The sequence below is a fragment of the Pelophylax lessonae genome (genome assembly GCF_965119305.1).
Source record: "Pelophylax lessonae genome assembly, chromosome: 4".
NCBI classification, from domain to species: domain Eukaryota; kingdom Metazoa; phylum Chordata; class Amphibia; order Anura; family Ranidae; genus Pelophylax; species Pelophylax lessonae.
The window spans coordinates 632,401,035-632,425,430 of record NC_138771.1 but is presented as its reverse complement, the minus strand read 5'-3'; the positions used below and the strand labels follow the sequence as shown (position 1 = coordinate 632,425,430).

General features: G+C 41.3%; 2 protein-coding genes across 2 annotated transcripts in view; both read right to left on the bottom strand.

Annotated features, from left to right (window-relative positions):
* Positions 1-398: 398 nt before the first annotated feature.
* Positions 399-1,115, bottom strand: LOC309554078 (extracellular calcium-sensing receptor-like; the record flags this gene model as incomplete). The annotated part of the gene is made up of 1 exon (XM_082255612.1): positions 399-1,115. One exon carries the CDS (start codon positions 1,113-1,115, stop codon positions 399-401), a length of 717 nt encoding a protein of 238 aa, XP_082111738.1.
* Positions 1,116-5,797: 4,682 nt separating this feature from the next.
* The window catches only part of LOC309552867 (extracellular calcium-sensing receptor-like), a gene marked incomplete at both ends in the record, with an annotated part of 56,968 nt that continues 38,369 nt past the window's right edge, over positions 5,798-24,396 (bottom strand). Inside the window, 2 exons of the mRNA XM_082253778.1 lie at positions 5,798-5,831; positions 22,243-23,065. Of these exons, the coding sequence (XP_082109904.1) occupies positions 5,798-5,831; positions 22,243-23,065 (857 nt within the window). The remainder of the gene's footprint in view (positions 5,832-22,242; positions 23,066-24,396) is intronic.

Sequence of the window (24,396 nt, the reverse complement as noted above, 5' to 3'; positions counted from 1 at the left end):
GAGTCCTGACCTTAACCTAATGAAACACTTTTGGAATTAATTAAAGTGGAGACTGTGAGCCATTCCTTTTTTTTAATACATCAGTGCCTGACTTTACAAATGCCCTTCTGGAAGAATGGTCAAACATTCCCATAGACACACTCCTAAACCTAGTTGACAACCTTCAAAGAGGAGTTGAATCTGTTATACCTGCATAGGGTGGGCCAACTCAATATTGAACCCTACGTACTAATACTGATATTCCATTAAAATTCATGTGTGTGTAAAGGCAGGCGTCCCTATACTTATGACAATATAGGGTATCTTTTTAGTGCTTTCCAAGGGAGAAAATGCACTCTTGCCCACCAGTACAGTTCTCTCAAAATCAGATATTGTGTTTAGTATTTATTTTTGTTAAATTATGTTACTAGAGCAGATCTTACTTGCCATGGCTTCATATTCCAAATGTCTGAGCAGCTCCCATTTAAAAAAGGGCCTTTCCCATGTTGGCAAATATTTAAGTCATGCAAGGCTTTGGCAATTACATATACAGCATTGTAGAGGTTATAAAGAAGACGCATGCTGGTGACATTATCCAAGCTTATCTGAAAATGTTCAATTATATCATTATCGGTGCAATTCCTTGCAGGCCTTTCCCGGATGAAGGTTATATTTTGATAATCTAGAAGAGTGCAGCCAGCATTTTCCTCCCAGAACATCAAATCCCACAATTCTTGTGATAACTTGGAGAATTGGATGTTTCTAATAAAACCATGGAAGCCTGGTAAGTCTTCACTATAATAAGCAAATCCCATTGTTCCAGTGAGATGTGTTGAGTATTTCTCAGAGGACAACAAAGTTGAAGTTGCCCAACCTTCACTGGCCACCAACGTCTTCTTGGTCACATTGTGACGTAAAAGCTCCCCAAGCAGAGAAATTAGATCAACATCTGATGCAAATATAACTATAGCATTAGCTCTGGAATTCCTAATAGCCTGGATGATGCGTGGAATGTTTTTGTCTGGGTGACTGTTTTGGATATACTCTATAAATGCAACACAGACTCCCAATTGGATTATTTCTTGCCTCACACCCTGAATTCCTTGGTAGCCATAGTCATTGGAATCGGCAACCATGCCTACATAAGTCCATCCAAAATGCAGCACCAAATGAGCTATTCCTTTAGACTGAAAGGCATCGCTGGGAGCAGTGCGGAGAGAGAACGGGAAATTAGTCCGGTCACTGAGAAGGGAACTGGTGGAAACGTGACTGATCTGAAAATAAAATATAAAACAATTTGTGTGAAAATTCGTCATCAGGTACGTAAAGTGACGACAGCGACGATTCTGATGTCTCTTTCTGGCGCATAGCTTGTGGAATTTGGGAAGTATAACAAATGATTCTTCAGAATTTCCAACGGAGCGATGTGCCAGAAAGAGACATCAGAATCGTCGCTGTCATCACTTTCCGTACCTGATGACAAATTTTCCCACGAATCGATATCGCTCCGTTCTTCAAGTAACTCAATTTTGCTGTCGCTGTTTTCCAGTCCGTCTAAAATCACTTTTGCGCAAAAAGAGCGCTTTTTGGATGCCATGGTCGTTCTCTATTTTCCAGGCACAAACCACTGGAAAAGCACAGGCAGGGCACTGGAAAAGTCACCAGGTGAAATCCTGTCGTGAAATGGCATGATACAGTGTAATCCGTTAGGATCACAGCTTTGTATCATCTCATTTGTGTATTTACATTTTTTAATTTTCCATCGGTTCCACCCCCCTGCATCGCAACACTCGCAGGAAAGGAAACCGGAAGACAGGTGCGGGAGCACACAGTGGGAGGACAGCGGAAGGATGGCTGGGGAGGACGGGGCGGCGGAGGATCGCAGGGGAAGATGAGTTTTAAAATGTAAAACAACAGATTTCTAAGCAAAACAATGTACCGCTTTTAGCACAGAAATGTGGACATAATCAGACCAGCAGGGAGGTTAAAGAAAGTGAAACATAAAGGATAACCTGGCAGGGTCAATGAATAATAGAACTTCTGTGTGAATGCAAGTGACAGACTGCATCATATATGCCAATTACCATTTTTCCAAGAGTTCTACTTTAACCACTTGCCGACCGCCGCAAGTACATTTACTGCGGCGGTCAGCCCCTCCTGGGCAAAGTGACGTAGTACTATGTCGCTCACCCAGGAGCCTGTAGGGGGCGAGCGCGCACCACCGGGGGCGAGCGCGCACTGCCGGAGGCGCGCTCCTGCCTCCGCTCGTTCACTGAGGTCCCCGCACGAGTGACCAGTGGCTCCGATGTCCGCCGGCCACTCGCGATCTCCCGCTGGATAGGGAGAAAGACAGGCGGCTGATCTAAACAAAGCCGTCTGTCATTCTCCCTGATGTAACAGCAGAGATCATACGATCCTTCTATGTAGGATCGTATGTCTCTGTGGTTACATCAAAAGCCACGCCCCTCTACAGTTAGAAACACGCCCCTAGGGACACACTTAACCCCCGAATCTCTAATAAAGTTAACCCCTTCCCTGCCAGTGTAATTTTTACAGTAACAGTGCATATGTATAGCACTGATTACTGTAGTAATGTCACTGGTACTCCCAAAAGTGTCAAAAATGTTAGTCAGGGGTCCGATCTGTCCGCCGCAATGTCGCAGTACCGCAAAAAAAAACGCAGATCGCCGCCATTACTAGTTAAAAAAAAACCAATAAAAATGACATAAATCTTTCCCTTAGTTAGTAAACGCAATAACTTTTGCGCAAACCAATCAAAATACTCCCATTGCAATTTTTTTTACCAAAAATATGTAGCAGAAAACAAATTGGCCTAAAATGTTAAAAAATTTTAATTTTTACATTTTTTGGGGGGAATTTCATATAAAAAAATGGGAAAAATATTGTTATTTTTTCAAAAATGACGCTTTTTTTTTGTTTATAGCGCAAAAAGTAAAAATTGCACAGGTGATCAAATACAACCAAAAGAAAGCTCTGTTTGTGGGAAAAAAAGGACGTAAAATTAATTTGGGTACAGTGTCGTACGACCGCGCAATTGTCCGTTAAATTCACGCAGTGCCGAATCGCAAAATAGGGCCTGGTCTTTGAGCAGCCAAATCCTCCAGGGCTTAAGTGGTTAACAAGCTGAAGCTAAACAAAGGCTAATGTTTGGAACTTTACAATAAACACAGATAGAGGCACATAGGAAGTCCTCATTGATGAACATTTGATATGCTTTTCTTTTTACTGCCATCCATAACTTTAACTCCTTAATGCCTAAGCACAATTTTGCAACTTTGACATGTGTTAGTAAAACCGTACATATCATCACAACTACTTTGTGTATCCAAGTAGATTATACTGTTTTTTTTTAGGACAAATTGGGTTTTCATTTGGTGGTAAATGGTAATCAATATTTCTTGATTTTGTTTTCCGTAATCAAAGGAAAACTTGCCAAAAATAGTAGAAAAAAAAATATTTTTTTAAATTTAGCTATATATTTTTTTGCTATTTTCATAACCTTCCACTAAAGAACAACCCAAAATAAATTCTTCTGCTCCTGAAGATTGCAGCAATGTTAGTTGCTTTATGTACCCATAGCACAGCCCAGAAACAATAGTGCCAAAGACATGCTGGTAGGTTAATTGGATCCTGTATAAAATTGGCCCTACTATGTATGTATGAATGTGAGTTAGGAACCTTAGATTGTAAGCTCCTTGAGGGCAGGGACTGATGTGAATGTGCAATGTATATGTAAAGCACTGCGTAAATTGACAGCGCTATATAAGAACCTGAAATAATAATAATAATTTTGCTTTTTTTATCCTTACATCCTTATTCTGACATTATTAGTAACTGACACTGATACTAATTTTCCTGATGATGACCTTTGACCCTGACCTTAACGCAAACACTAACCCTGGCACTGACCTAGATCAAACCTTGACCTAGGTGTTTAATTGTATTTTTTTTATTAATTATTATTATTATTATTTTACACACAGTTTTTTTTTTTCTCTCTGGAAGGAGAAAGAGAGATATAATGTATCTCTCTCCTCCATTCACATAGAGAGAAAACACGGGGGAGGGCTTCCCTGTGACTAATCACTATGATAGTCAATCAGAGGCTATCACAATTATAAGGTGACCCAGAATCAGGAGTTTCAATTCCTAATCATTAGAACGGGGCCAGGGGCTGTCGACGAGACCCCAGTCTCTGTGCTCTGAACATGCCATGTGGTACGCTCCCAGCACAAAGACAGATATGCAAATATGTGGATCCACGAAAAATTGCTGCATTTTGGACAATTCCTCCTTCACCGTTGACACTTGGGACTGATACTTTATGCTGAATTTATGTTCATATCACTTGGGACTGTTTTAAGTTTGTTTTTTCACTTCATTATATATGGTTATTTATACATAATGTTCTATTAGCGCTGCACTTTTTATATTTTTTTTCCACGAAAAATAGCCCAGTCCAGTGGGGCTGCATACGCTCAGCGCCAAGGGGTTAATGCCTAGTAACATTTCTTTGATAACAGGAAAGACTTGATAAGCCTTCTGCATTTATCTCTGATACAAGGAAAGCAACCTACGAATATCATATCAGTTTAAATCAAGAGATGATTGATATTTTTTTTAAACATTGTTACTCCTCAATACTTATTTTATACATACATGTGGAATCTTGATAACCTTTAAAATATGAGCCATCAGTATGGAGAATGTAGAAGTAGTGTAGCCAATGATGGCAGTCAATGGCTTCTTTTTTTGGCACTGAAAGTTGGGTATGGCTTTATTGAGCCCAGTTATCATCCTTAAAGAACCCTCCAGCTCCTTCTGCAGCACCCGACAGGAGTCATATATCTGGAAGCCCAAGCTTACATTGGGGAGAAGTAAAGGGTTACTATTTATTTCTTCCATGGCAAATTTTATAGTCTGTAGCTGAAGATATTTTTCCAGAAGAATCCTGAAAGTAGGATGAAGATGGAAATGGCATTAAATATAAATTAGGTTTTATAAGTATACAAGAAGTAAAAGACTGAATTACTGTAAGCAAATGAAACCATTGAGCTTTTAATCAATTTCGATTCTTTTATTTCAATAAGGCAAAATAAAATGAAAAATTCTGCATTGGCAAAGTTCCTACACCTCAACATTCTAAAAAAGATTTTAAAAACCATCTAAAGTTTGGCTGTTCTTAAGGCCAACTTTAGAATCTTTGGGGTTAGAGTGATCTATTATGCAAATCCAGCTTTTTGCAATTAATTTTCCAGATCATTCTAAAAGTCATCTTTTTACCTTCATGTAACCCTTTTCTGTGTAAACCTTTTAACCAGTATTTTACATTTTAAGACTAACTCTACTTAGAAGAAGGGTTAGATTTGCCCAGGTATTGGCTTGAGCTTGGTACTTGTATTAGTATATTAATATAAACCATATGACTCACAATAAAATAAATAATTACAAAGGTAGGATATCTGTATATACTGTACTTCTTTTAGGCACAAAACTGTAGAATGATACCTTTAAATGAATCTAAAGCCAAAACAGTTTTCTTTTTTTTTTTCTCCTATTTAAGTAGATGTAAGGTTAGAGCCTTTGTCAGTGTAGCAAAACCCCCAGGGGGGCTGCTGGGTAATAGCACCTCCTCTGCATTCCCTGGACCCTGAAAACACTCCGACCCGGTGGGCACTATAGGTTCAGCTATGTTTACTCTTGACACTTGAATATCCGTGTAACTGTTTACTAGAACAGGTTAAATGCAACAGGTACAATAATAACACACCAGGATATACAATAGTGAAACAGGGTACTAGTCTTCCAAATCCCGATGATCCAAATGGGATCTGGGAGACAAACACCAATTCAGATTAAAGAGTAGCAATGTATATATATATATATATATATATATATATATATATATATATATAGTCAGCATGCCAATTGCACACTCCCTCAAAACTTGGGCAATGAGCTGTGTGATAAAACTGCACATTTTAGAGTGGCCTTTATTGTGGCCAGCCTAAGGCACACCTGTGCAATAATCATGCTGTCTAAGCAGCATCTTGATATGCCACATCTGTGAGGTGGATGGATAATATCGGAAAAGGAGAAGCGCTCACTAACACAGATTTAGACAGATTTGTGAACAATATTTGCTAGAAATAGGCCTTTTGTGTACATAGAAAAAGTCTTAGATGTTTGAGTTCAGCTCAAGGAAAATGGGGGTAAAAACAAAAGTGTTGCATACCGTATATACTCGAGTATAAGCCGAGGCCCTACTTTTACCACAAAAAGATGGGAAAAATCATTGACTCGAGTATAAGCCTAGGGTGAGAATGCAGGGCGGCGGGCATGGTACAGGAGAATGCAGGGCACTGGCATGGTGCAGGAGAATGCAGGGTACTGGCATGGTACAGGAGAATGCAGGGTACTGGCATGGTACAGGAGAATGCAGGGTACTGGCATGGTACAAGAGGATCCGGGTATGTGGGCATACTACAGGAGATGCAGTGCTGTGGGCATGGTACAGATGGACCATGCCCGCAGCACTGCATCCCTTGTAGTGTGCCCGCAGCCCTGCATAATGGCAGGTAGTGCAGCTGTTTCACTTACCTGTTCCAGAGGCGCTTTCATTTTAAAAATGGCTCCGCCCGGCGCCGACACGTAATTGCGCACACGCCGCCGCCGCTCGTATACTTTCGGCTATTCCCTGCCTCTCCCGAGCGGCGGAGGAGCGTGCGCGGTGACATGTATGCGCCGGGCGGCGCCATTTTTAAAGCTTAAGCACGTCGGAGTGGCCAGGGACTTTTTTTTTTTTTTTTTTTGACTCGAGTATAAGCCGAGGGGGATGTTTTCAGCACAAAAAATGTGCTGAAAAACTCGGCTTATACTCGAGTATATACGGTATATAATTTTGTTTAGTGTATATACACGTAATAAAATGAGCATGTAATAAGTAAGTGTGCATTAGGATAAAAATGTTTATTTATATTAATAGAATGTCTTACTTTCTACAGATGACTTGACCTGGCCTCTGAGCAAAGGTTAATTGGGGAAATTTGTTCTCCACATGAAGGGATAATACTGCTCCAGCCATTATATCCCCATCCCAAGATATACCCATCTGATCTGAAGTGTCCAAAGTGCATGCTGGTCCATTAGAAGACAATACCTGAATGATAAAATACTGGACGATGTGCCAGAGCGAATTGTAGAAAAGTGCAATACTCCTTACAACACAAAAATAAAATAAACATATTTTTATCTTTTCATTACATCATTTCAAGGGAACACGGTACAGTCTAGGGCAGCCTTTCTAAACCCTTTCAACACAGAGGAACCCTTAAAATAACTTTTGGGTCTCAGAGAACCCCTGCTAAAAAATAATACATCTACAATGCATGATACATTAGCGTGATGATCAGTGGGAAGAATACTTCTTACACTTAAGGGTCATTTGGAATTTTTAACTCCTTAATGATAGCTAAAAAGATCAAAAGTGTCACTCAGAACTTATCAGAGAGGCAGAAATTGCTCATTGCTCAAGGAACCCATTGCAATCCTTGGAGGAACCTTAGGATTTCATTTTGAAGTTATATTTTTCTGACTTAAAGCTCAGATAGATCTGTACAGAAAGAAGGGTTGGAGCAACTAGTTTGATAAATGATTTATTTGTGTAGCTTGAGCTACTGAGGTCTGTGAAACACAGGCGTTTTCAACAGGAGATAAGAAGGAACTGGAAGATATTTCAAAAGGAGCCAAAAGTTCTACCTGATGCCAGAAAATAAGAACACAATAAAACAATATGCAATTTTAACTTTTAGCTGATTTAAAAGAGAATATTGATCCTTTTCCAAGAGAAGCTTACTATCTGCTGTACATCCCTTTCAGAGTCTTTCAGAGGCTATTGATTAAAATTAGTATTGTCAGGTGATGAGGTTCACATTTTCCCGTTTCATAGAGTAAGGAAGGTTTACAATCACTTTCAGGCATTTACTGCTATCTGTGACAACATTTCAGCAGACAAGAGGTGAAGATCACTTTTAACCAGCAACAACCTTACTTTAGAAGAGCAGGAGAAGGTTAGAACTCATGGTAATGTTATTATGATTTCAGGATTACAACGATATTCCAAAAGAAATCTTATTTATATCAATATGTGACATGAATGACAGCAGTGGCGGCCGGTGTACTGAGAGCGCAGGGGTGCCGCCCCCCCCATCCATGCGTCTGGCCCCCTAATCTGCATGCAGGGGCGCCGGACGCATGGAGTTCAATGGGGCTTTTTTTTTTTTTAAATCGCCTGATTAGAGCCAGAGGCTCTAATAGGGCGATGCAACGGGTGGACCCGGGGCGCAGAGCAGTGCGTCCCGAGCCCACCCATTGTGTGACAATAGCGAATGAAAATTCGCTATTGTCACACCGATCCTCCTCCTTGCCTATCAGGAAGCGCGTCCGATACGCGCTTCCTGATTGGTCGCAAGGCAAACCCCATGCCATTGGCCGAGGAGGAGGCGGGAGCGGGAGGACTGGAGGAGAGATGCTGCTGGGACCGAGGAGAAGCCGACGCCGAGAGACTGATCAGAAGCCGCCCGCCACCGCTGCTGCTCCAGGTAAGTAAGGGGGCACGCATGTTGATCTCTACATTGGGGGAATGTATGCTGGTCACTGCATTGGGGACCTGCACGCTGATCTCTGCATTGGGAGAATGGTATGCTGGTCACTGCATTGAAGGGGGCACGCACGCTGATCTCTGCATTGGGGGCATGTATGCTGGTCACTGCATTGAAGGGGGCACGCACGCTGATCTCTGCATTGGGGGCATGTATGCTGGTTGCTGCATTGGGGGCATGTATGCTGGTCACTGCATTGGGGGCATGTATGCTGGTCACTGCATTGGAGGCATGTACGCTGGTCACTGCATTGGGGGCATGTACGCTGGTCACTGCATTGGGGGCATGCATGCTGGTTACTGCATTGGGGGCATGTACGCTGGTCACTGCTTTGGGGGCATGTATGCTGGTCACTGCATTGGAGGAATGTATGCTGGTCACTGCATTGGGGGAATGTATGCTGATCACTGCATTGAAGGGGGCATGTACGCTGGTCTCTGCATTGAAAGGCGCATGTACGCTGGTCACTGCATTGAAGGGGGCATGTACGCTGGTTACTGCATTGAAGGGGACATGTACGCTGGTCACTGCATTGAAGGGGGCATGTACGTTGGTCACTGCATTGAAAGGGGGCACGCTGGTCACTGTGCATTGAAGGGGGCATGTACGCTGGTCACTGTGCATTGAAGGGGGCATGTATGCTGGTCACTGTGCATTGAAAGGGGGCACGCTGGTCACTGTGCATTGAAAGGGGGCACGCTGGTCACTGAGCATTGAAAGGGGGGCACACTCGTCACTGTGCATTGAAAGGGGGCACTCTGGTCACTCTGCATTGAAAGGAGGCACGCTGGTCACTGTGTATTGAAAGGGGGCACGCTGGTCACTGTGCATTGAAAGGGGGGCACACTCATCACTGTGCATTGAAAGGGGGCACGCTGGTCACTCTGCATTTAAAGGGGGCACGCTGGTCACTCTGCATTGAAAGGGGGCATGCTGGTCTCTCTGCATTGAAAGGGGGGCACGCTGGTCACTCTGCATTGAAAGGGGGCATGCTGGTCTCTCTGCATTGAAAGGGGGCATGCTGGTCTCTCTGCATTGAAAGGGGGCACGCTGGTCTCTCTGCATTGAAAGGGGGCACACTATACCTTAATTACTGAAGGTCCCTTTCACACTTTTGCAACCTTAAAGTCACAATTTTTTTACAGCGTTTTTTTGCCGCAAAGCAATGCCTATTACATTTTTCTGTTTGCGCCCCCCCCCCCCCAAAAAAAAAAATTTGAGCACCAGCCGCCACTGAATGACAGATTGATAAACATATCATAATAATGAGACACAAATAGAAGCATAGAAGAGAGGTAGGGATTCCTCTGGGAGAGTATGGAGCACAGTGGGTATGGAGCATGGTCCTGTGTTGTATATGGTTTAGCCCTATCTATATTCAGTTTTTAAGGGCAGGAAGCAATAGGTAGGTTTACCAGTCCATGTACGCCCAGGAAGCGCAAACCTAGCTGGGACTTTTGCCACCCCCAAGTAGTTCCTTCGACATAGACCTCAATGGGGGCAAGTTGGTCTTGGGCCCTTGTAGTTGCTTAGGAGGGCCTAAGCTGTATCAGGGGGTGTTTTCCTCTTCTTAGTTTAGCAAATCATTTTGAGGAAGAAGATATTACAGTTACAAAAAGAGGGGAGGGGAAGGACCTCTATTAGAAACTGGTCAACAAAACATTTTCTTTAACATTTTTTCTAAGATAATCACATGATTAGATTGTAAGCTCTTCTGAGCAGGGCCCTCTAAATCCTCTTGTATTTTATTGTATTGTATATGTACTGTCTCCCTCTAATATTGTAAAGCGCTGCGTAAATTGCTGGCGCTATAGAAATCCCTAATAATAATAATAATAATGTGGAAAATAGAACTTGAACAACAGGACAGCATATTTAATTCAAAATGACTCAATATCTGAAACAAGTTGAAGTGTTTTTTAATTTGTCTTCTTAATTAAAATATTTTTTACATTTTGACTTTTTACAAGATGCTGGATTCACTTTTTTAACAAGCCGTGCAACTGAACGGTGATTCCTTTTCACAGGAAAGCTGTTGATTGCTTTTTCAATTTCAATATTGCTTATAGTTGCTTAAGTTAAGGTTTAAAACAATGTAAGAAGATACAATACATAGTATTATAATATTTACTGATGTATCTTGATGCATTCACCTAATCTAGACTGAATGTTTTTGAATATATAGGTTTTAGAATGTTTGTATGTATCGTGAACACCTGTAATTTGATGGAGAGGGAAGGATGGTTTTGTGTGGATGGTTGAAGCCCAGTACATAACTCTACTAGAACAATTGTTATTTTCTACTATGGGCCCATGGATTGTTTCTTTTTTTTTTTCTTATGGTGATATTTTCTTGCCAATATTTTTTCTACTTTGACCAGTGGTAATTTAGATTTAGTATCGCGATAGATAGAACATACAAATGTATTATATCATTTGTTCAGTTTATAATGACCCTAAAATGTTGGTTCTGGTGCCAAGCATTGTAAAGTTATTTATAAAGGATTTATATTTTATAAAGGGTTACTATTACTATTTTGAACATTTTTGGAACACTAAGAGTCGGTTCCCACTATGGCGACAGGACTCTGTACTACTTCGGGGGTGACTTGTGAAGTCCAGTGCACCGCGACTTTGGCGCGACTTGCACGGACTTCATATAATGAATGTCTATGCAAGTCTCTCTGAGGTCGCCCCGAAGTAGTACAGGACCCTTTTTCTAAGTCGGAGCGACTTGTCTCGCTCCTATTAGAACGGGTCCTGTAGCAATCAATGGACTGCAAGGGACCGCGACTTGTCAGGCTGACAAGTCGCCTGACAAGTCGAGCTGGTGTGAATCGAGTCTAAACAAAATAAATAACAAATTAAATGGAAAAGAAAACAAAAAGGAAAATAGAAAGAAAAAATAAATGTAGAAAAAATCAGCAGAAAAAAATAAAGAAAGAAGAGGAAGGAATAAATTAGGGCTAATATGGGTTGATAAGGGGTTATTAGGGGTTGAATAGGTGGAAATTAAAAAAAAAACAAAAAAAACATTATTTGCAGATGAAAGATCATCCCCTTGATTTGCCTACATGACATTAAAAGAGTAAATACAATGCAATATTATTGTTGTTACATCGTATTTCTAAATGAAGCTTCTGTTTCTAAATGAAGCTTCTTAACACTGTTAACAAGCTTTTTTTTTTTATACACCCTACTGTGATTCAGAGCAAGTTTTGGCTTTGATTTTCCAGAAATAGCAGCCTAGGAAGCTACGGCAAGGGGAGTGGGACCAGGATACCATATGCCCAAAGAGCTGCGTTGAAGTATTTTTAGGGCATGTGCCATATACAGTATTGAAAGGTATTAATCAGATGACAACTGGGAAAAAAATAACCTAATATTTAAGCTGCATTTGCAAAAAAGACTTAAAAAAGGAATCTCCAGGTCTAGATGCAAAGTGTTTGGCCCACTTTTTTTAGATTAGTGAGTTTTTGTGAGGCAAACCGGGGACCAGATTTTGGCACCAGGGTGGAGGTGAACCTGTCTCCCTAGCAGCAGCAGATTCTTTTGTGTATACTTCCCAAAATTTTGATTCACAATATGTTGCCATTTTTTTTAAATGAAATTTAAAACAATGAAAGTGAGATGTGTAATATGAATGTTGATTCTGCTATTAAAGTTTTATTTATTTATTTATTTATTATTTTTTTTTTAGAGATTGAGGAACACATTGAAATTTTGAGATTATATTTTGGCTGCACATTGTGATGTTAAAAAGTTCTTTATGACTCTGAAAATTAAAATCTTGCACACATCATACAGAGTAATTACATACCTCATTGTAATGTAGTGTAAGTTCACTTGCTCTGAATAACACAGACGGTTAACATGAATCCCTCAAATAAATATATATATAGAGGAATTCCTCAGTCCCAGATGAACACTAAAGATGACAGTTAAATTGATACCTCGGGGAACATTAATAAAAATGTTTACAGCTTACCTATTTATAGAACGAAGAGCATATGTTATTTCTCTAACCAAGGTTCTAATCATCACTTTTTTTTTTAATTATTTAAACAATGAAGTAAGGGCTTTTTTTTTTTTAAATGTTGTACATTTTTTTTTTTATCAGAAAAAAGTTTTTTTTTATCAGAAAAAAAGTTTTTTTTTATCAAAGCTACAGAAAAATAGAAATTGACACCATCATATAATATTGAAATAAATTAACAATGCAAAGGATATAACAATTACATAGTAAAGATGCACGGATATCAAAATAAATAAGCTCTAAATCAGAGCAGAGTAATGCTGGCCATACACTAGCCGAAAAATAGTTCTAAAATCTGTCATTTAGTCCGATCGTTCATTTTTCGTCCAGTTAATGGGAATAAATAGAAAATCATTTTTAACTTTTCAGAACCGAAAAAATCGAAGGAACAGTTTGGAAAATTCTGCCGAACGAACGATAAATTGAAAGATTAATGTGTCTCTCGGCCGAACTGTTTGCACTAAGCATATGTGACAAACTGAACAAAAAAAATGTCCATTGAATGATTTATCGTTCGAAATTCGGTCATTATATGATGGCACGATCTTCTGCTCTCACGGCCGGTTTTTCGTTTTTGAATATTAGTTTGAACGGTTTTTGTTTTTTGAAAATTAGTTTGAACGATGTTTCAGCTAGTTTATGGCCAGCTTTAAAGCGGATTTCCACCCTAAAAATGCACTTTTCCCCTTCCGCTTGCTCTAAATTACCTGAAAAATAATTGGATAATTACATTTTTTTTTATTCACTTACCTTGTTTTTAAAGAAAATATACTTACCTTCCTTCCACTTCCTCCCTCTGTGGATGGGGCCGGCGCCGTCACTTCCTGCTTGCGTTGACTCCTGGGAGCTTAACGTCATCGCTCCCTGGAGTCAATGTGCCTGCACCGGCCCCGCTCGTCAGTTCCGGTGCATGCGCGTCATTCCCTGCTAAAAAGGTTCTGGGCATGTGCAGGGATGACATGCCTGCACCGGAACTGATGAGTGGGGCCGGTGCAGGGCATTCTGGGACAGAAGAGGACGCCGAAGAGCACGTGTTGGCTTCAGCTGCCCACACCTGAGATGGCAGCGCTGGACAAGAAATGTTCAAGGTAAGTATTTCTTCTACAAGGTAAGTGCGACCCGGGACAGTTCAGAGGCCATCCATTCTGAAATGCACTAGCCCTGACTGTCCCGGGGGTATTTTTATTTCCAAAACGTTCCTGAGGCCAGAACTCCGCTTTAAGTCCCAATATGCTATGAGTTTTCCGCTTGGTGGCAATAACCAAGAGTAACCATTGGTCAAAGGATATAAAGAAAAACATAAAACTATAAGAAAATAAAGAATAAAACAAAACCAACAATAAGCTAACAACAGTCCTATCACCTTCTGTTTCCAAGTAAGACTGGGTTCACACTGATGTGGTGGGAGAAGGGGGTCCAGTGTAGCCCTGTTCTTTGATTCAGGTGCGAATCAGGTCTGAATTTTTGTCTGAATTTGCACCTGAAACAGAGCCAAAGACGCACATAACCCTTTTCCAATGCGGACCGCGGCCGCCCCTAGAGCTGTGTGAACCGGCTCCATTGAGAGCCAGTCACACTCTCCTGTTATGCGAATTAGATGCGGGGAAACCCACATCCAATTCGCATTGGTGTGAACCCAGCCTTAAATGAGGTTGATAACATTAACTGTGGGAGAACTTTCTATGGAAATTCACAACTATCACCAAGCAATAGAAAATATGAGCAATGGAAGGGACTTTGGGACAGATATATAGTCATTACACCTGCAATAATCGGTCCAAGACTAACTGAGGGGGGCCAGTCCTGGTGTTTCAAGCCATTGAATGAACCTGATAAATCCATTGTTTCAGTGTGGGGACATGTGGAGACAACCAAAGTCTGGCAATCTGTTACGGGATATGTACAGCAGCCTCATTATGGTGATGTGGAGCGGAGAAGGAAACATTTCTTAATCGACCGCTCCCAAAATACACACTAATGGGTCCATTGGAATGTTGTGCAAGTTTAATGTAACATTTAACCACTTCTGGACCGGAAGATTTTCCCCATTAAAGACCAGGCCATATTTTACGATTCAGCACTGTGGTAATTAAAATGGACAATTGCGCGTCGTATGACGCTGTACCTAAATAGAATTGATGTCCCTTTTTCCTACAAATAGAGCTTTCTTTTGGTGATATTTGATCACCTGTGCAATTTTTATTTTTTGCGTTATAAACAAAAAAAGAGCGACAATTTTGAAAAAAAGAAAAAACAATATTTTTTCACATTCTGTTATATAACATTCCCATAAAAAAAAAAAAATGTAAAAATCAAAATTTTTTAACATTTTAGGCCAATTTTTTTTCTGCTACATATTTTTGGTAAAAAGAAAATAGCAATAAGCGTATTTTGATTGGTTTGCGCAAAAGTTATTGCGTCTACTAACTACGGGAAAGATTTATGTCATTTTTATTGTTTTTTTTTTCTTTTTTTTACTAGTAATGGCGGCAATCTGCGATTTTTTGTGGTACTGCGACATTGCAGCAGACAGACCGGACCCCTGACTGACATTTTTGACACTTTTGGGGGGACCAGTGACATTACTACAGTAATCAGTACTAAAAATATGCACTGTACCTAGGGGCGTGTTTCTAACTGTATGGGGGCGGGGCTTGTGAAATGATCCCAGAGACATGTGATCCTATAAAGAAGGATCACAAGGGCTCTATGATCATTCCAGGGAGAAGAACAGTCAGCTGTGTTCTGACCGTTCTTCTCTCTCAGCGGGGAACGATCGCGGGTGTCAGGTGGCAATCTGCCTGCCTGCTGCATCGGCTTCCCCAGGTGTTCGCCCCCCTGGTTGCCTCCAAGCAAATATGCAGTAAGCGGTCAGAAACCGGCTAAAAATGAAAAAATGTTTAACTACTTCTCACCCAACGACATCATATGACGTTGTAGACTTTGAGTGGGGATATCTGAATGATGGGTGCAGCTGCAGGCATCATTCAGATATCTTCTTTTTCTGCCGGAGATTCCCTGTCATGTAAAAACAATCATAGCGGCTATTCAGCTGCTTGATTGTTTTTACAGACGGCCCTCCGATGCTTCTATCGGCTTGCCTGTGCGATCAGCGAGCCGGATAATAAATTGGCCTGTGGTGGCCATTTACCACAGAGCTGACCGAGGACAAGATGATCCTCAGTCATCTCTATGATCTCTATGACCTTCGGAGGTCGGGCGTAAAGTTATGAAGTCACGTCCGGCCTCGCCGGATCTAAACGCTGCTGTTTCCTCAGGGGAAAGCTGAGATCATTTTTTTTATCTCATTAAAAAAATGTAAAGTGAAAGTGTCAAAACATAAAAACAAGAGTAAAATAAACAATAAAAAAAAATAAACATGTAAAGTGCCCCTGTCCCCGCATGTTACCATGCAGAAGCGAACACATACATTGCGCCTGCGTATGTAAACGACGTTTAAGCCACCCATGTGAGGTATCACCACGAACGCTAGAAGGAGAGCCATAATTCTAGCCCAAGACATCCTCTGCAACTTTAAACAGGTAAGCTGTAAACCTTTTTAAAGTGTCGCCTATAGAGATTTTTAAGTACCGAAGTTTGGCGCCATTCCACGAGTGTCCGCAATTTTAAAGTGTGACATGTTAGGCATCTATTTACTCGGCATAAAATCGGGCTAACTTCATTGTTTTTATTCTTTTCAAAAAAAAAAAGCTTGATTGAAAAATTGCTGCGCAAATACATAAGGTGTGACATAAAAAGTTGCAACCGCCACCATTTTATTCCCTATGGTCTCTGCTAAAAATGTAAATATAATATTTTGGGGTTCTGCCCATTGTTTCTTAATGTTATTTTCCGCCACAAGATTGTTTTAAATGTCTAATTGACTGTTTATTGGATTTATGTTTTTGCCTTTTGAGTACGGTCAAGTTCCATTGAAGACTCAAGCTCTTGCCAACTCTACCCCTAAAGCAACTCCTCTGGACACTACTGAAATGTGGATGTTTCCAGATCTGACCACTGTATGTCAGTCAACAACCACAGTGAGTACAAGCATACCTCAACCACACATTCAATAATTTTCCAACAATAAATGGGATTAACCTTCCTATTCATTAACTCACATGGCCTTAAACACCCGGTTAAATGGAGATCTCTGTGGCAAGAAGCTATATGTTACAAATGTGATATCCTTCTGCAACAAGGCTCCACCCCAATGCATGCACAGAAATTTCCCCTACATGTTCTCTGCCAACGCAGATACCAAACAAAAAGGAGTACTAATAGCCATTAAGGATAAGGTAAACTTCACCCTCCACAAGGAAATTAAGGACTCCCAAGGGAGATACTTAATCCTTATTTGCACTCAACTTAACCACCATCACGCTGGTAAATGTGTATGCTCCTAATGCCAACCAAATTTGCTTCTTTAACAGAGTTCTGAAAATAGTACACAAACATCAACAAGGTAACATACTACTTTGTGGAGACTTTAACATCACCCCAGATCCATCTATGGACTCCACCAGTGGCGGCTGGTGCTCCAAATTTTTTGGGGGGGCGCAAACAGAAAAATGTAATAGCCATTGCTTTGCGGCAAAAAACGCTGTAAAAAATTGCGTGACTTTGAGGTCGCAAAAGTGTGAAAGGGGCCTTCAGTAATTAAGGTATAGTGTGTAGGGATGATCGAATGGTTCGGTCGACCATCGGTTCGACCCGAACATTGGCTGTTCGAAATTCGGCCGAATTCCGAACTTTTGCGGTAAAAGTTCGGAATTCGGCCACCAGAACCGCCCAAAATGCAATGGGACAGGAACTGGGCTTTAAAAGCCCGTGATTGGCCCAGAAACATCACTAAAAGCAGATTGGAGTGACTAGGGGGTCCAGAGGCCAATCAGGAGTGAATTTGCTTCCCATACGCCCCCCAGTATATAACATAGCCCCGCCAAATTGGAAATTTTTTGGGCGTCTTTGGAGGCAGGCATGACATCTGAACTTCAGTATAGGGATATATATACTGTACAAATATACACACACACACATATAGGTGTGAAAGGAACGGAACCCCATCCCTGAGCTAATGAAATATTTTCAGTAGCGCAGGGATGGGGTTCCGCTCCTTTCACACCTATATGTGTGTATGTGTATATGTGTATATATATATATATATATATATATATATATGTGTATATATATATATATATATATATATATATATATATATATATATATATATATATACATATATATGTGTGTGTGTGTGTGTGTGTGTGTGTGTATATATACCCCTATACAGAAGTTCAGATGTTATGCCTGCCTCCAAAGACGCCCAAAAAATGTCCAATAAACGCCTGCAACAAAATCGCCCAGGTGTGAAACCCCATCCCTGCACTACTGAAAATTATATTCTGGTTCTAGACATGCTACAGAGCTGAAACTTCACAGGTACACTTTTTAGACCCCCCAGACACTAAATTTCAATATTTTTTTCAATAATTGGCTCTCTATCAAAAATGAAAAATTTTAAGAACTTTTTTTTCTGTGATTAATAGTCCCTGGGGCATGACCCAGAACCCTGGGCACTTTTTAGGGGCATTTATTGGGTTTTAGGGCTTCAAAATGGTATTTTTTGATTCCAGAAGTTCGGGTTCCATTGATTTCAATAGGGTTCTGGAATCCTAACCGAACTTTCGGGAAGTTCGGGTGTTCTGGTCGAACCAAACTTTTCATAAGTTTGATCATCCCTAATAGTGTGCCCCTTTCAATGCAGAGAGGCCAGCGTGCCCCCTTTCAATGCAGAGAGACCAGCATGCCCCCTTTCAATGCAGAGTAACCAACGTGCCCCCTTTCAATGCACAGTGACCAGTGTGCCCCCTTTCAATGCACAGTGATCAGCGTGCCCCCTATTAATGCACAGTGACCAGCGTGCCCCCTTTCAATGTACAGTGACCAGCGTGCCCCCTTTCAATTCACAGTGACCAGCGTGCCCCCTTTCAATGCAGTGACCTGTGTACATGCCCCCTTCAATGCAGTGACCAGCATACATGCCCCCTTCAATGCAGTGACAAGCGTACATGCCCCCAATGCAGAGACAAGCATACATGCCCCCTTCAATGCAGTGACCAGCATACCATTCCCCCAATGCAGAGATCAGCATACATGCCCCCAATGCAGTGACCAGCATAAATGCCCCCAATGCAGTGACCAATGTACATGCCCCCAATGAAGAGATCAGTGTACATGCCCCCAATGCAGTGACCAGCATACATGCCCCCAATGCCGTGACCAGCGTACATGCCACCAATGCAGAGATCAGCGTGTGTGCCCCCAATGTAGTGACCAGCGTACATGCCCCCAATGTAGTGACCAGCGTACATGTCCCCAATGCAGTGACCAGCGTACATGCCCCCAATGCAGTGACCAGCGTACATGCCCCCAATGCAGAGACCAGCATACATGCCCCCTTCAATGCAGTGACCAGCATACCATTCCCCCAATGTAGTGACCAGCATACATGCCCCCAATGCAGAGATCAGTGTGCGTGCCCCCAATGCAGTGACCAGCGTACATGCCCCCAATGCAGAGATCAGCATGCGTGCCCCCAATGTAGTGGCCAGCATACATGCCCCCAATGTAGTGACCAGCGTACATGCCCCCAGTGCAGTGGCCAGCGTACATGCCCCCAATGTAGTGACCAGCGTACATGCCCCCAATGCAGTGACCAGCGTACATGCCCCCAATGCAGAGATCAGCGTGCGTGCCCCCTTACTTACCTGGAGCAGCAGCGGCGGCGGGTGGCTTCTCCTCATTCCCGGTGACCAGCGGCGTGTCTCCTCCAGTCCTTCCACTCCAGCCTCCTCCTCAGCCAATGGCATGAGATTTGCCTTGCGGCCAATCAGGAAGCGCGTATCGGACGCGCTTCCTGATTGGCCAGGAGGAGGATCGGTGTGACAATAGTGAATTTTCATTCGCTATTGTCACACAATGGGTGGGCTCGGGACGCACTGCTCTGCGCCCCGGGTCCACCCTTTGCAGCACCCTATTAGAGCCTCTGGCTCTAATCAGGTGATGCAAAAGAAATCCCCATTGAACTCCATGCGTCCAGTGGCTGCCGGTCTATTTAGGGCGCAGGGGCGCCACCCCCCATCCATGCGTCCGGCCCCCTAATCTGCATGCAGGGGCGGCGCCCCTGCGCCCTAAATAGATCGGCCGCCACTGGACTCCACTACTTCATGTTCCATCACTCCAACATCATATCCACCTACATGTACTATGCAACGCTTGGTGTTGTTTTCATACTGATGAGAGAGATTTTACCTTTTTTTCAAATCCTTATTACTCCTATACACGGATTGATTTATTCTTACTTGATCGTTGGCTGTTGGAGAAAATCATAACTACATCTATTAATACCATTACATGGTTGGACTATGCCTTGGTCCTGTTAACAAATCAAGACTCTTTGTCGTCCCATAGTACTCCTGTCTGGAGACTTAATTCTCATCTCTTAGTTCGGGAGGATACAAGAGCTGAACTGGAACGTCATCTAGTAGAATATTCTGGTTTAAATAAATTCTCTGTGAATGACCAATTTACGGTCTGGAATGCACATAAGGCCTTCATGAGGGGCCATTTTATTAAATTAGGGCTAAGAGACAGCGACAGAACCACATTGATAGTCTGACTAAATAAATTGAAAATGTAGATGCCCAAAACAAACACAAGCCATTACCCACCCTTTCCAGCCTGCCTTTGGCCAATCATGGCTCTGACAGGACACTGTGATGTGATTGGCCAAAGCATACAGGTCATGTGCATGCTTTGGCCAATCATCAGTAATTTATTCACTGCACCAGCGCAGCGCATTATGGGGTGCTCATTGAACTTCCCACCGAGCGCCCCATTTGTTTGTGTGTTCAGAGAACACATGAACAGCTGATGTTGGAGTCAAACTTATGTTTGACTCGAACATCAAGCCCATCCCTATTTAGAAACCTACAAATAGAATTTGGACTCTCCTCAAATGATTATTTTACATTTTTCAAATATCTCATTACAATACGTTCAAGCACGTACTTAACATCACACTGCCTTGGAAGATAGCACAATTCTTCACTACACCTACATCTACTCTTAAAGGTATTTCTCTGTTATATTCTGCCCTTAATACCAAAGGTAGCTTTGTCAAAACGTCACCCGTCATGGCCTGGGAGAGAGAAATGGGAACAGTTAATTCACCTGAAAAGTGGCAAGCCACAGTTAGAGCTACCTACTCAGCCTCTAGAAACATAAACATGTGGGAACTGACCCAAAAAATTGTTGTTGAGATTGTATTTAACCCCATTTAGAATATCTAAATTCTCACCTCAGATATCGCCTTTGTGCTGGCGAAACTGTGGCAGTGTGGGTACCCTTTATCATATCATGTGGCCCCAAAATGCTGCTCACCTTTGTCTGCACCAGCTATTCAGGAACTTGGTTTGTTCCATGTAAATTACTATCCCATAAGATGTTCGTATAACTGTTTAGCTTTCCTGCTTGTATATTGTTTGTATTTGCCCAACATTTTGAAAACTTCAATAAAAATCTATTGAAATAAAAAGGTTGGGAAAGGTTGCTCTAGAGCAGTGATGACCTTGACACCCCAGATGTTTTGGAACTACATTTCCCATGGTGCTCAACAACACTGCAGAGTGCATGAGCATCATGGGAGATGTAGTTCAAAAACATCTGGGGCGCCAAGGTTCGCCATCACTGCTCTAGAGCTTCAGATTTCTGGCCAGCTGCCAAGATTCTAGTGGAACAAAAAGGTGGGTAAGGACTATGATTTAAGTAAATGTGTTGTGAACATTGAACATTGAGTTTTCCCACAATGCTTAAAGATACAGAGGTCAAAGATGGCTTATTTACAGTGTTTTTATAGTTTTTTTCAGCATATGTAAATATGTTATTTGTAATGATATGAGCACATGCTCACTTACACTTAATCTCTAACAAGAGATAGACCTTTAAATACAATACCTACCATATTGGATGCTGAAAGTTGGCTTTTCTGCAGTAAACTTTACCAATGCCTAGATCTCAGTACAGAAAAACAAATTGATTTGTTATATTTGTGCCCCAGTGTGGAAAGATGTTGGTATAACCTGTGTTATAAACCTTTTTGAAGGAAAAATAAAAAAATATTTTGAAGGAAAAAATATATATATTTTCAATGTATAAGATAGGGTGACCATTTGTTTTGGAACTCTACTTTCTTATATAGTTCAATATGCTTTTCAATTTAAATTAATTAAATTAAATAATTTAAGGAACTACACAATACAAACATATATAAACATATTATAAAATAATATTGTTTTATTATAAAGGGTAATACTGTTAAAATTATAAAAGTATTTAGTATTCCACAAAGTCAAAACTAGATAACCTAAATGGACAGTATACCTAAGATAATCATTTTATTTCCTGTTGCCATATCTCTTAATGGGTTTTTTTTTGGAGTTTTTTTCGGGATGGAGTAAAATTATATAGCATTTTGGAACAAACATGCAACCAAGCATAGCCCAGGTAGAGGATAGGATAGCAAAAATTTCCACGGCCACTGTGTACTTGGTGCTAATAGAAAGGTGGCTTGCTATGAAGGTCAGCCAAACACAAAGAAAAGCCATCATGCTGAAAGTAATAAATTTAGCTTCATTAAAGCTATCTGGAAGCTGCCTTGCCAGGAAAGCAACTAGAAAACTGAATTTAGCTAAAAGAGTAAGATAACCCAAAGTACACAAAAAACCAACCATTGATCCCTCATTGCATTCAAGAATGAGAATTTCAGGTTTGACGTTATTGTTGTACTGAGGGTATGGTGGGAAGAATAAAAGCCAAAAGGTACAAATAAGAGACTGTAAAAAAGTTCCCAAACCAATTACTTTATAGGAAACATGTGGACTAGCCCATTTACTCAAATAACTGTTTGGCTTGGTGGCTCTAAATGCAATCATAACCATGATGGTTTTGGCCAGTATACATGACACACAAAGGGCAAAGACCATCCCAAAGGCTACCTGACGTAAAAGACACTTGTGAAGTTGAGGATAACCAATGAAGGCCAAAGAGCACAAGAAGCAAAGGGAAAGACAGATCAGAAGCAGACAACTGATGTTAAAATTGTTGGCACGCACTATGGGTGTAGCTTTATAATGAATAAAAAGCCATAAAATTGCTAAGGGGACAAAGGATGATGTAACGCTGGTACATGTTAAAGTGATCCCCAATGGCTCTTCAAACTTGAGATAGTCAATGGATTTTGGCAAGCATTTGTCTTTTTCCTGACTTGGCCATTCATTCCATGAGCATTTAGAGCATTCAGCAGAATCTGAAAATAATAAATAAAATAAATAATAACAATTATTAAAACGGTACTGTCCTAAAAAAGAACCCAAAAAACAAAAAAAAAAAACAGCCTCTATTAGGCTTTTTACGCTATTAGGTCAAAATTGTGTTGACACCTGAGCTTCACTCCTAGATTAACTTGTTGGATATTCCATTCACAAAAACCATGGGCATTAGTATGGATGTTGGTCACTGTTTGTGGATATTGTATAATTTCTATTCACAGTTTTCCGATCACATAGTTCACTGCCCGCATTGAACTGACACATAATATCATGTTTTTTCTTTTTTTATTCTAGCACTATTCATGCCTGCTGACATGTCCTTCAGTTCATCATATATTGATTTTGCTCTCTATTCTTATTTCTATTTGTAACACTGCATTAGTGCAGTTCTCATCACTGACACGAGGGGGAGCTTCTTTGTAGGGTCCTGGCGGGACAGGAGACTAATCCGACGACTTGCAGCGCTGACGCATTAGTATGCGCCGCGCACTTCCGATGTTATGCCGGCCCGAGCGGAAGTGACGTCATAGTCGTCCTCCTTCTCCCGTCCCGCCATCCCCGTAACTTTTGGCGGCCTGCTTGGCGGTCATTAGCTTCCGGGGTCGTATCCGCCCACGCCATGGAGCAACACATGGCGTGGTTGGGGTGGATTTCGGATGCATTTAGCCAGTAGTTATGGACTTATAAGGAGGGGCAAACCCTCCACAATTGTCAGAGACAGCGTGAGCTCCTTGAGGAGAGGCCGTCGATACTTTCACATAGGACCGGTTTTTCCTTCCGGATATACAATATTTTCTGAGCATTTGCCTTAAAGGTTAGTACTTGAGATTGCAAAAGACTCTTCTTTCGGGTCTAAACATCCGATTCCCCACTGCTTTCTCCCCCATCCCTTATTTTGCCTATGCATAGTACGGCTATTTTCCTTCTGTTTGCCCCATAAATTTCTCTGTATGATATGCGAACACATTGTATCATATACGTATTTTTTATACAGTGAAGGGTGCACTGGATAATTCGATTCCTCTGCAACACACGGATGTTCCCTACAACCATATTTGTGATCACCAGCATTCTATTTGCGGCTAATAAGGGACATAACGGTGGAGCCATATGAGATATGCTTGCATATAAACTGGACACCCTATTTTGATTAAGGGGTTAATTAAAAGTGTCCGCTCTTTAGACAAGTGGGTAACCTTAAATTACTTGACTGCTTTTCTTATATGAAAATACTAAAACAAACTAAAATCAGGGGGATATGCTTCACCCGGGATGTTGAAGGACTATAAACACTTAAATTAGAATATTT